This window comes from Frankliniella occidentalis, unplaced genomic scaffold, assembly GCF_000697945.3.
Source record: "Frankliniella occidentalis isolate FOCC.00 unplaced genomic scaffold, Focc_3.1 Scaffold28, whole genome shotgun sequence".
Classification (NCBI taxonomy): Eukaryota; Metazoa; Arthropoda; class Insecta; order Thysanoptera; family Thripidae; genus Frankliniella; species Frankliniella occidentalis.
The window spans coordinates 1,360,474-1,372,908 of NW_026267158.1; the positions used below are offsets into that span (position 1 = coordinate 1,360,474).

Genomic DNA, 12,435 nt, shown 5'->3' on the forward strand with positions numbered 1-12,435 from the left:
TCAGCTGTGGTCAGCAGTCAGATGTTGGTAGGATGTCTGTGTTGCTATTTTTTGGTATGCGATCCTCTGGGACTTCATTTTGATTCTCTTCTTTGGAAAATAAAAGTCATAGGAAAAAATAAAAACAATAGATAGTATTTTCAGATTTATTCACCAATTAGAAATATTTGTAACAAAATTAAGGGTAAATTGTAAATAATAACAAAAAGCCATGCTACTTAACAGTACAAAATTTTCCTTAGCACAAGAATTTAGATTAATAATAAGTAGTTATGATCCAGACCACGAGGAGGACAAGTGAGATGAGGTCGATGATGTTAGAGGTGGAATTTCACATTAATCCATAGGATTCTGTATTACTATTAGAATAAACTCACGATCTGGAAAAATAGGATGAGAAAAGGTTTTGAAATAGAGAGGTGTGTTAATGAAAATATTGTATTTTAGAAGTACATAACACTCACCCGGAGCTACCATGATTTCATGTTTTTTGGTTCGTATGCGGAGGAAAGTTAAATCATTTGTTGGATCAAGATCTCTTACAACACTGCGAGCTTTGTCAGACAGCTGCCCAATTAAACCAGCATATTGGACTGTTGTTGTATTATCCAAAGTTGTCTTGATTGGAATGCCTTGAGGATAGGTAACAAAACTATTAAATTTGATTCCAAGGTTTCAATTTCTCTGTTTACCAGCTGTAGTATTCATTTCTGATTACAAAAGTATTAAAGATATCAAATTGAAAAACATAATACCTTCTGCGTTGACTACAATTGTGCCAACCACCCCTTTGTGGGCCTGGATCCTCTTTAGAGTTTCTTCCACTTCACTAGCCTTTAAAACAAGAATAACAATATTGTGATTAAATTACTCCTTTAACTTATATCATGGTGATCTGACAAAAAGGAAAAGAAATGAAAGTAATCCCAGTCTACAGGGTGGCCGCTATGTCCCGTAGTTTCGAAAAGGTAGACTAGTCCGCTCACAGACGGAGCGGGGAGGTGGGAGGGAACGGGAGAGGTAGGTGCAGGCGGGCTAGTCTACCTTTTTAAAACTATGGGGCAGAGCGGCCACCCCGTATATCTTGAATCATTTGTGGAGCAATGAAAGTAAATAGCAATTAAACAATAACATGTTTAAATTCAAAATTGACAATCTCAGTACCATGATTGTGGAACCTAATTTATCATGCCAGTGAAGGCATAGTTTCAATAATAAGGGGCACATTGGTAAGGGGGAAATAATCCCACACCATGCATACGCAACCAATGTTTCGATCATTAATTGAGGCACAGCAGAAATTCGCAGAACAAGCTTCACAAAGTTGTGTGAACAAGAATAAATTGGATGAAAAAGTTATGGTTTTAATATTAAAGGAAACCTTTGATAACACAGTGTTCTGGCTCAAACTATTAATGGTTTTTAGAAAATTAATAGGATCGAGCAATTTTTCCAATGAAAATGATTATACCAAATAGATTTACTAAAACGTCACGTATAAGGTATTGATAAAAAGTCGTAACTGGAAATAATAAAAATATATGGACTGTTATTTGATAATTTGATAAATATGACTAGGAAGTCCGTTTTTGAGGAATGGGCTTAACCCCTGGGACTCACCATGTTTTAAAATGTGTCAAATGTCAAATGCTCCGAATCTAGATGATGAATAACTCCTAACTGACAACAGAACCAATAAACATCACATAAGACAAGAGCTATAAAGCCGGCACATTGTTCTGGTAGGCTATGAAGGGGATTTCCTTACAAGAGGATAGCAGATTGACAGTTCTCCAAAAATATTGACCAAATTGTCTTGTTGGTAACATTGGCAACAAGAAAGCCGAAAAAGCATTATTGGCACTACCCATAAACAGCTGCAAGTCGGCTGCAAATAAGGAAAAAAAAAAGAGGCAATAACAAAACAAGACATAAAGAACCGCACCAATTATAAACAAATTTGGTTGTTAAAAATAACTCTGTGATATATCTTTGTTTCATTTTTTTCGTCAAAATAGGTTTATTATTATGGATGTATCGGACAGCAGCAATGATGCTACTTACGGGAGGTCCAATTACGAGGTTAGTTCTTTTTGGGATCTACATGATTCTTTCTGAAATGAAGTAATCTCATGGGTAATCCTATGACACCCTCAGCTTTTACCTGGGTATTAACAGAAAACAGTTAATCAAAAAATCATTAAAAGTGTTTGTTTTCTCTTTTGCACTCCTATCATCAGCCACATGAAAGCAGGATGATGCGCAAAAAGTCTGATCGATTTGATTTAAAAAATAACAAATTTATGGAGAACTTTAATCCTGAGCAAAGTAACAGAGAACGACGAAAGTTAAACAGGAAGATCAACTATGAAGGGTTTGTAATTTGCCATACCAGTAGATGGAATGTGCTGCTTGATATATTTTTGTTCACTCATCTGACAGTTAAAATTTTAATTCTTGTAGGAGGCGAAATGTGGTGTACACTGACCGAGGCATTCACATAGAATCTGGTAAAGATCTCTGTGATTGTCTGGATGAATCATGTCCTGGCTGCCATTTTGCATGTCCCAAATGCCAATCCAAGAAATGTGGACATGAATGCAGGTAAGATGCATCATTTTTTCCCTCACGTTCTTGATTTCTGTGAAATTTTGCTCTGAATTCTTATTTTTTAGTATATAATCATTTTTTTCAGATCACACCGCAAATGGATGTATGATCTAATTGAAATAGAAGGTACAAGAGAGGTAGTCAAAAATAAATTCTCCAAATAATCATTGAACTGTACACTTGAGGATAACTTTCCTATTCATAAGGCCTCAGCATGAAATATGAGCAAATACCTCAACATTTTCTCAAAATTGATGCTCTGGAATGACATAAATATTTGATGCACGGCTATTGTTAAAAATTTAAATTTTATTGATATAGGTTGTAGCTAATTTACAATGTATTACCACCGACATGACAACTTATTTAACTTGCATTACAAGTTTTTGCTTTGAGGTGAGACCTACTCAATGAACATGTCTAGATGTATGGTGACTCACTCATTAAACAAATGTGATCCACTGAATTACTCTGAGTTAATCAAGTATTGTTTTTCTGCTTGATTTGTGAGTTAGAAATAATTTAGGATCTGTAATTTTTTATACCTGAATTCAAATGTGATGTTATAAATTAGTAAAAATACTCAAAATTACAAGTTTGCATAATTTTACACAGGAAATGCCTTATTCCATGCTGCAAGAGGATTCCAATGGTTGCAGGTTCATGAACTAAATACATTTTGCAGAAACAGGCTAATGCTCAGCATTTGAGTGGCGAGCTTCTGCCATCATAGATTCTACTCTATTTGCAGTTTCACGTAGTGCATTTCCTAACTCTGGCAAATCTGGAAGATCCAGAGGGATGTGTGCAGACAGTCGTTTGTAAACTGAAGATTCTTTCTTTCCCCTAGAACAACAGATGAACAAAGTAAACAATGAGAGAACAATGAGAAATAGTTGAGAGCTTTACAAACAACATACTTCCGACTCTCATCCATCTTCAATTGTTGTCTATAGTTGGTTGCACTCTTTATCAACTCTTTCATATTTTCAAAATGCGGTCCTGCTTCTTCCATAGACTTCACAGCACTACAAATAATATATAAGGAATTTATTTGGTGCCAATTGGTTCACTACAAATACAGTATATTGCAACCAAATTCTTTAAGTACCTGACAGCATACTCTACATCATAGCAGTGCCCTTGTAATTCTCGATGTAACTTTATAACTTCAACACGATTTTCAACCATAGGTGGCAATGATTTGCGGACGTGTTCTTGCAACCGATAAAAGGCTAAAGATGGCTCATTGGCAACAATGTGCATGTTTTCTGAAATTCTTTCTGATGCTGAGAAGAAAAGAACAATGGAACAATTCAGAACAATTTTTATTACAAACTATAAAACATATCATGTGGGTAGTCAAGTGAATGGTATACCTTTCTTGACCCGACTTTCTAATTCTAGGTCAACTGCAGTTGGAGCTGCCATACTTTAATGCGTTTTCAATCAAATCCTATGAGTTGTCACAAAGTGTATTATTGATCAATTGACATTTCAAACACAACTTGCTTGTGCATCACCATAGATTTGAATAATTCCACACAACAAACAAAGTTAGTTTTTTCTTTCTCCCCGCTTCACGTGAAGAAGAAGAGGAATATAATATCATGGGAGTAGTAAATGGAATAGAAAAGGCAATTTATGTCCGATTAGATGAAGTTTTGTTTGACGTTTGGCTGTCAAATAACCCGAAAAGCAGACGACATGCTGGCTCCAAGCAGACGACGAACACTGCCAGTATGATCACTGATCCCAGGATTTGTGGATAAACTCTCTGAAAGATCTAACTAAAACCTCAAATGGTAGAACCCCAAAATCAATTAAAATGTTTTATATTTATTTATGAAAAAGAGTTAAAATGGGAAAACTCGGTTAGAAACTTTTACGACGTGGATAAATTGTGCTTATAAATTTCTCATACTCAAGTTACTCAACCGGTCTCTTGCCTGTGACGTCACACCATCACAAACGGATTTCAAACCGAGTTCGCCTGACACCCGCCAAGTAACGCCCAAAGACAATGAATCTCTTGACTGTCACGGCCGTGTTTTTAATTTAACTCATTGCTGCAGAAGTGCGACGGTCCGAGTACTGTATCTAACAAACTCCATCGAAAATGATAGAGTGCAAGAAGCTGGGGGCCTTGTTCGGAGGGACGCGTAAGTAACGGAAGCATGTTAGAACATGTTTTGTAACTTGTAACGGCTCTACACCCAGTTAGCTCAATGTGTTCATATCTTTAATTATAAATTTTTACATTGATCGGTTATGCAAAGTAGTTTGATCATTTGTAATAGTTCTTAACGATTGTGTCAGAAGATTGTGACATGAACCTGACCCCACATTACTAACAGAACTTTATAATTTATAGTAATGTTATTGAAAAACTTCTTACTCTTCCTATGCTATTAAGTTGTATTATAGTTTATGCTCGAGCTTGCATTGATCTGTGTGGAGAAAGAAACTAGGTTTTTCTGCTTCTCTAAAGTTAATGGGCTAACGTCTCTATCAACAGTGGAAGATGTCCGTCATTCTGCCCAAGAAATGGATGAGACAAGGAAAAGAAATTTGGCCTATGAGTATTTGTGTCATCTGGAGGAAGCCAAATTGTACGTATTTGGTTGTGATGTGAAACTATGTTACATTTTCGGGCTCCATTTGTTGTTATATGAAATTTTTTGTTGCCAGGTGGATGGAAGCAGTTTTGGGAGAAAAGTTACCTTCTGCTGCACAACTTGAAGAGAGCTTGCGCAATGGTGTTTACCTTGCTCAGTTAGCTCATATTGTGACTCCTGAGGATGTACCTCTAAATCGGATCTATGACCGTGAACAAAAGAGGTATAGAATGGCTGGACTTCAATTTCGCCATACTGACAACATCAACTATTGGATAAAATCACTTAAATCTACAAATTTGCCAAAAGTAAGCTTTCCTTGTTCTTATCATGAAATGAAGATAGTTAAGTTTACAAGACAAACATAGTGTATTAGGTGCACCAGCTAGAACGACAATAATCTCAATACAATTTTTGTAATTCATTTTGGAAATATTTCAGACTTTCCATCCTGAAACAACAGATGTGTATGATAAGAAAAATATGCCAAGAGTGATATACTGTGTTCATGCATTGAGCACACACCTATTTAAACTTGGACTCACTCCAGCTATTCAGGATCTTTATGGCAAAGTTCAGTTTTCTGGTAAGTGAATGAATATCTTGTGCATCAGTTCTGTTAGTTGGTCTGCTCAAATTGGACTGTTCATTCTTTATCTGAACTGTGTTTACAGATCATGACCTTCAGACAGTTCAAAAAGATTTGGAAGATGCTGGAGCACCAATGCCTGCTTTCCAGAGGATTGGAGGCCTGCTTTCTGGAAGCAGGGATGTGGATGGTAAACCACTTCGAAAAGCAATTGAGGCAGTTGACAAAGCTATTGCTCTGCAGGTAAAATTTGAAGTCTCATTCTTGTATTAAAATTATCCGATGAAATTACTATGTATTAGCAGCGTATTTACCTGAGTATAAGACCCACTCTTTCTCAAAAAAATTGCTTTAAAAGAGCGTGGGCAAAGCTGAGAGGGGTCCCCAAACACACCACTACCGACTGTATAGAAATTTTTCCAAATTTGATTCATTCAAAGTGTATGTGTGTGGTGGTGCTGGGTCTTAAACTCAGCTGCAGCCAGATATGGTAGATTATTAACATATCCTAAGTTGATTCACACCTTTTTATCACAGGATGTATCAATGCTCATGGAAAAGCTTTCAAACCCATCTCTAGCTCTACAGTTCGTCAGTAAGGACTTGTCTGAGGACTATTTGGAAACTTTGATAAATGCTCGCAATACTAAAAGACAAGGAGCTCTCAACCGATCTCTGAATGATAGCTGTGAAGCAGAAGATTTTGATGAGTTATTGGACCTGGGGGAGTTACAAGGACACATTAACACTGTGAATCTTCGTTCTGCCCTTCGCAGAGTTCTAAAAGCTGCTGACACAAAAGCATCGGAAAAAATTGCACATCTCCTACAAGCTCCATCACTTCAGCTGAAGAATATAAATGCTCAAAATGGCACAGAGTATGTAAAGGAATTAAAAGTACTTTGCGGCCTGAGAGAAGCTGCTGATGGAAGAGATTGTATTGTGATAAGACAGAGACTTCAGCAAGCAATTGATCAAGCAAACAAAGTTGCAAATACTGTCAAGAATACATCAAGAGCTTTAGAAAAGATGAACCAGTCTTTGGAATCAGGCAGCTTGAAAGCATTTTGTAGCGCTTTGCATGATCCGGCTCTCCAAATTGATCCATCACTTTTGGACCCACATGCCATGCCCCTCTATTTTTCTGAACTTGGTATTGACAAAGAAGAATCGGGGAAATCACTCTCTTACCCTGAACTGATAGGAAGCCTAAAAGTTCTTAATAATGTTGCACAAGTCACAAGAAGTGCTCATAGTGGTAATGTTGAATTGACTTGGAATGCTTTGAGCAATCCTTTGTTACACATAGCTGGCCTTGAACCCAGCCTCAAAATTCAGTATATGAATGCTCTACAGGCAGCTCTGGTAGATGCACCAGTTCTTAGTTATGCTGATATTCAAGGAGTTGTGGATTCTGTAGGGGCTGAATCTGAACAATGCCTCCAAGTCATTTCTAGCCTCCAATCAGTGAATGATGCTGTGCAATCAAACAAACCGGGAGGAGTTCTAAAAGCTCTGCAACAAACAAGTTTGAAATTGTCAGAGAGTATTGGTGCAAATGATGCACCTCTTCTGTTACTCTTACTGAAAACATGCCTGTATGAAAAAGAGAAGCAGGGTGGTGGTGAATTATGGTTGTGTGACGTTGAAAATGCAGTGCATGAAGTTGTGGCAGAGGTACATGAAGCACAAACAGCCTGCTTTGCTTTAGCCAGACTAAATGTGTGCCTCAGTGCTGGTGTAGAAGATCTAAGGGAGTGTATGGACTGCCTTGCAAGTGCTGGACTTATTGAGTGTGATACTCAAAATACCAAAGCATGGCATGATGCTCTGCAGGAATTGCAAAAATCAAAAGTATGTGCTGAGCTCATTCAGATCTGTATTAAGGCAACTAACATAACATAATGTTAATCCAAATTTTACTTTTCTGTTTTAGCATCGACACAAACATCATTCACCATGGATTGATCATGTAACATCGCATGGTCATACTGTCTACCTTAATATGGAATCATACTCTTATTCTTGGGAGCGACCAAATGACTTTCATCCTCAGTCCCACTATCTTTCTCACAAAGATGTACGTAATGCTCTGGGAGCGGGTGAAAGATTGGTAGCTCTGCAAGCACGTTGTCGTGGCTTCTTGGTCAGGAAAAGCTTGACTGATAGAAAGGAGTTTTGGAGGAGACATATAGGAGAAATCATTCACATTCAAGCTTGGTGGAGAGGTGTTGTCCAACAAAAACATTACCAAGGCCAACTTTTAAAATTCAAGGAGGAGAGGGAAAGACAAGCTAGAAGGTATCTTTGAAATTGACTTTCTTTCTGTTGTATTAGTAGTACTTATCTGCAAATTCATTATCAGTGTGTATGTATTTTCTTATTTTTTTCACCCCTTTTTCTTTCGTTAAAAATTTTAGAAGAGGGAATGGAATTTTGGAGTTCTACCGCAATCACATAGGTGCTGTAGTACGCATTCAAGCTCTATGGCGAGGAAGGCAAGCAAGAAGAGCATTCTCAATGCTCGTGCACAAAAGTAATCCTCCCTTTAAAATAGTCCGCATGTTTGTGCCTTTGTTAGATTTCAGTACAGATGATTATGAAAGAGAACTTGAACTTCAGGTATATCTACTGGGTGGATTTTATTCTTTAAAAATTAATGACTCTAAGTAATTTATATCTTTTCTGTAATGACACTGAAACATTGTATTTATTACAGTCACTGCAAGGTGCAGTTGTTCAGAGGATTCGTCATAATCAGGAACTTATAAGGCAAATTGATGCAATGGATATCAAAATAGGTTTACTTGTTCAAAATAGAGTTACCCTTCAAGATGTTGTGGCCCATGGGAAAACTTTGAATAGTGTTGCCAAGGGAAAGGACAGGGAAAAGTGCAGTCCTCGAATGTCATGTAAGTACTACAAATTACTGTCCACTACCAATTACTGTCCGTTTAATATTTTATACTCATTTTATTATGCTCAAATTTTAACAATTTTCAGCTAAAGCTCACTGTACTTTAAAGACCTTAACACGGGAAGGACGCCGTCTCTTAGATGGATACAAACATCTCTTCTATACCCTCCAGACAAACCCATCTTATTTAGCTAAATTGCTTTTCCGGCTCCCTCAGAGTCGAAGTGTAAAATTTCTGCAGAATGTTATTTTATCTCTGTTCAACTTTGGAGCGAGTCAAAGAGAGGAATATCTTATGCTTAAATTATTTAGGACAGCCCTAATCGAAGAGATCAAGTATGTTTTTTATATCTCTGTATGAATTTTAAAGTATTAACTGTTTTCTACAGTGATCTGATTTTTTTCAGATGTAAGTGTGAAAAACTTTCAGATGCAGTGACGAGTAATCCAATGGTGCTCAAGATGGTGGTTAATTATGCGCGACAACATTCTGGACAGAATGCTTTGCGAACAATGGTTGGACCTCTAATTGAGCGGGTATGTTCTTCCACAGATGAATTCTTGAAGTAATTTATGATTGCCTGTGGTAAATTTTACCAAGTTTTTTTTGTTTTTGTTTTTTTATTAGGTTTTAAATGACAAAAATCTATCTATTGAAACAAACCCTGTTGACATCTATAAGTCATGGAGAAATCAAATTGAGATGGAAACTGGAAAGTCCTCGTAAGTTCATTTCACATTTACATTTAGCAAAATTTGAAGTTACCTTGTGCTTGTCTAACTTTTTAATTTAACACTTTTCACTTTCAGAGATCTGCCTCATAACGTTACTCAGGAAGAAGCACTTTCTCATGCTGAGGTTCGTAGGAGACTCCATTGTGGACTCCAAATGCTCCAAGCTGCTACTCTTGTCTTTCTTCAAAGAATTTGTGACAGCAAAAGTTTGATACCTTATGGACTGCTATACACGGCTAGAACTCTACGTCAAGCCCTCCTGGAAAGATTTCCTGGTACCCTTGAAAAGGATATATTAAAGGTTTGTCACTTTTTTTCAAGCCTTATCTCTTAACCACATGTACCATTTCCTGTAATATATGATATGAATAATACCTAATCCATTTTTATTTCTTATTTGTTAGATTGTTGGCCACCTTGTCTACTACCAGCTGATTAATTCTGCCATAGTAGCCCCTGATGCATTCGACATAGTGACCCTTCCAGCTGACCGTAATTTATCCAATGAACAACGTCGCAACCTTGCTAGCATTGCCAAAATCTTGCAATTTGCGGCTTCAAAGAAAGGGTTCGGGGAGGAATCTCCTCATCTTGTGTGTTTGAACCCATTCATTGTTGAGTGCCACGAGAAGTTCAAAGATTTTTTCCGTCGCTGTTGCGAGGTGGAAGAACTTGAAGATCATTTCAGTATCAATAGGTACTCAGAAGCAACTCTAATCCAAGATCCATGTATCTACATTACTCTCCAGGTTCTTATGCTTCTCTGCTTTTGATTTAGATATCTACAAAGCGGATGAAAGAATTACCTAAATTTATGTATCATTTTTTATTTGTAGGAGATAGTTGACACTCACAGCCTTCTTTTACAATATGAGGATCAAATTTCTTCAGACCCGATGGACCCTTTGCATGAGTTGTTAGAGGACCTTGGAGGGGTCCCAACAACAGCTCAATTATTGTGCAGTGATTCTGCACATGCTGCACCACAGCTGCTACAAGCTGAAATCTGTCTTTCTCTTGTTGACAAGTTCCAGGTACCAATTTTCATTTGGTCTGCATCCTCTTTATTTTAAGATTATCTAATCACGAGAATAATAACCATCAATGATTTTGCAGGTACCAGAAGAGGATACCACTGATTTAAATAAACTTTTTGTAAAGACGAAAGAGCTTATGGTCTTGTTATTGCCATTGCTGCAAGGAGATGATGTGGTGAAAGCATTATCAGTACCAGACACACCTGCCCAACAGTTCTTGTATGAGGAAAGACTAAGGAGAAGAGATCGTGATCAAAAACAACTTGTTTCCTTGAATCGCACCTTCAATACTGATTCATGGTAATTATTGATGAATTTTATTCATCAAAATTTAATTTTCTTTTCATTCAGTTTGTATTATTTCTGCAATACATTATTTATTATTTGCAGCTGGTCTCTAAGAGATTGTAAACAGTTGTTAAGGCGTTATCTGAGTCGCTTGGAACTTGCTGGATTGGCATCATCTAGTGATGCTTACCAGTCAGTTGTCACAGCAATAGCTCAAGACCTGTGCCACAAGGGACTCTACCGCCAACAAAGGGGAAGGGAATTGGTCTCATTACGCAACACCATTGCTTCTTTAGATTCCAAGACAAGAGCTTTGCAAGAACAGGTGGACTTCTACAATGAGTACATAAAGCGGTGTCTTGATAACCTAAATGCTGGCAAAAAGTAAGCTGAAAAATCAAAAGTTTTTAATTTAAACAGGTCTGTCATATTAAAGGATTCATTTCTTTAATTGTCAATTTTATATTTATGGTTGTCTTTTTTGACAGGAGCGTGCATTCACTGAAAGTTGATGGGAAGGTACCTGGCAAATTGAAATCAAAACTGACTTTGAAGTACACAGCAGCAAAATTACAAGAAAAGGGTGTGCTGCTAGAGGTAGAGGGGCTACCACCCACCCAGCTCAGGAATGTTACATTTGAAATCTCACCCTCAGAAATGTCTGGTGTTTTTACAGTGAGAGGAAAGTTTATGGGAGTGGAAATGGAAAAAGTTGATGTTGACATCCAGGTATAAAACCTAATTTTCACAATTTTGTTTTGATGTTTATAGTAGTACTAAACCTGTATTTTGCATTGAATCACAAATATCTATTTTACAGCATCTGTTGGAGTTACAATTTGAGGGAAGTTCCATCATGGACATGTTTGGCAAGGCTAAGGTTAATGTTAATCTTTTACTATTTCTGCTTAATCGTAAGTTTTATGGCAAAACATGAATATGTTTGTATTTTGTATCCATGACCCACCAATGCTACGATATGATTAGTGTTGGATTTTTTTTATTACATGTTAATTACTAATCTGTTCCATGACAATACATGCAGTTGCTGCTGTATCTTTTATGCTGTGCTATTCTGTTATTTCTAAGTCTGTTGACTGTAAATTCCAGTTATAAACTGTTGTAATTTATGTTGTGATTTGGTGTTACATTTTATATTTGCCAAAGATGATATTTTCCGGTTAAACATTGTTTTTAAGTCAGTTTTATTCCGTACTTGATTTTTCCTCTTATCAATTGGAAGAAAAAGTCACAACTCAGTACTTCAATATCAATTAACTCTAGCTCACATTCCAGAAAAATTAAAGTAGATTGAGATTTATAGACTTATGCTTAAGTGCTAAAGAGTGATACGTTAAAATTTAATTGTAATTGAATTAAATATGTTTTTAATGGCTAACATTTCTGTACTTGTTGACATTAATTTGACCAGGGTACTTTGAAATCTATCTAACATGTTTTAATAAATGTATTGTTCTCCTACTAATTGTTCTTTCTGTACTTTACCTTCTGCTGATAATTTTTTAATTCACACTTGTCCATGTCGCATCTGTCCTGACATTGAATAGAATGTCAGTATAATGAATACTTCAGATTTAATTGGCACTATTGACCAACAACATTAAAACGTCATTAATAAGT

The 12,435-nt window shown here is 36.7% G+C and overlaps 4 protein-coding genes across 6 annotated transcripts in view; 2 read left to right on the forward strand and 2 right to left on the reverse strand.

Moving 5' to 3' along the window:
- Positions 1–132: 132 nt before the first annotated feature.
- The window catches only part of LOC113202874 (dynein light chain roadblock-type 2), a 223,281-nt gene continuing 210,978 nt past the window's right edge, over positions 133–12,435 (reverse strand). The window contains exons 1-5 of one of the 3 annotated variants that reach the window (XM_026417317.2): positions 1,769–1,888; positions 1,621–1,680; positions 756–834; positions 465–632; positions 133–380 (exon numbers count right to left, since the gene is read on the reverse strand). In XM_026417317.2, coding sequence (XP_026273102.1) covers positions 337–380; positions 465–632; positions 756–834; positions 1,621–1,623 — 294 coding nt within the window. In that variant the 5' untranslated portion in view covers positions 1,624–1,680; positions 1,769–1,888 and the 3' untranslated portion in view covers positions 133–336. Of the gene's footprint in view, positions 381–464; positions 633–755; positions 835–1,620; positions 1,889–12,435 lie in introns of those variants that run through there. The other 2 variants (XM_052265621.1, XM_052265622.1) reach the window with 2 other exon arrangements.
- Positions 1,904–3,205, forward strand: LOC113202873 (ARL14 effector protein). Its single transcript, XM_026417316.2, has 4 exons — positions 1,904–2,082; positions 2,241–2,374; positions 2,464–2,604; positions 2,696–3,205. The coding sequence occupies exons 1-4, from the start codon at positions 2,029–2,031 to the stop codon at positions 2,772–2,774; spliced, it is 408 nt and encodes a 135-aa protein (XP_026273101.1). The 5' UTR covers positions 1,904–2,028; the 3' UTR covers positions 2,775–3,205.
- LOC113202872 (BLOC-1-related complex subunit 8 homolog) lies at positions 2,900–4,389 on the reverse strand. The gene is made up of 4 exons (XM_026417315.2): positions 3,990–4,389; positions 3,722–3,899; positions 3,531–3,638; positions 2,900–3,456 (listed from the first exon to the last, which is right to left on the reverse strand). Exons 1-4 carry the CDS (start codon positions 4,039–4,041, stop codon positions 3,303–3,305), a joined length of 492 nt encoding a protein of 163 aa, XP_026273100.1. The 5' UTR covers positions 4,042–4,389; the 3' UTR covers positions 2,900–3,302.
- On the forward strand, positions 4,565–12,276 carry LOC113202847 (ras GTPase-activating-like protein IQGAP1). The gene is made up of 19 exons (XM_052265617.1): positions 4,565–4,772; positions 5,129–5,222; positions 5,302–5,536; positions 5,670–5,814; positions 5,903–6,060; positions 6,355–7,671; positions 7,754–8,118; positions 8,238–8,439; positions 8,537–8,729; positions 8,821–9,070; positions 9,142–9,271; positions 9,363–9,457; positions 9,545–9,770; positions 9,874–10,218; positions 10,306–10,503; positions 10,586–10,806; positions 10,897–11,178; positions 11,283–11,523; positions 11,615–12,276. The coding sequence occupies exons 1-19, from the start codon at positions 4,730–4,732 to the stop codon at positions 11,729–11,731; spliced, it is 4,857 nt and encodes a 1,618-aa protein (XP_052121577.1). The 5' UTR covers positions 4,565–4,729; the 3' UTR covers positions 11,732–12,276.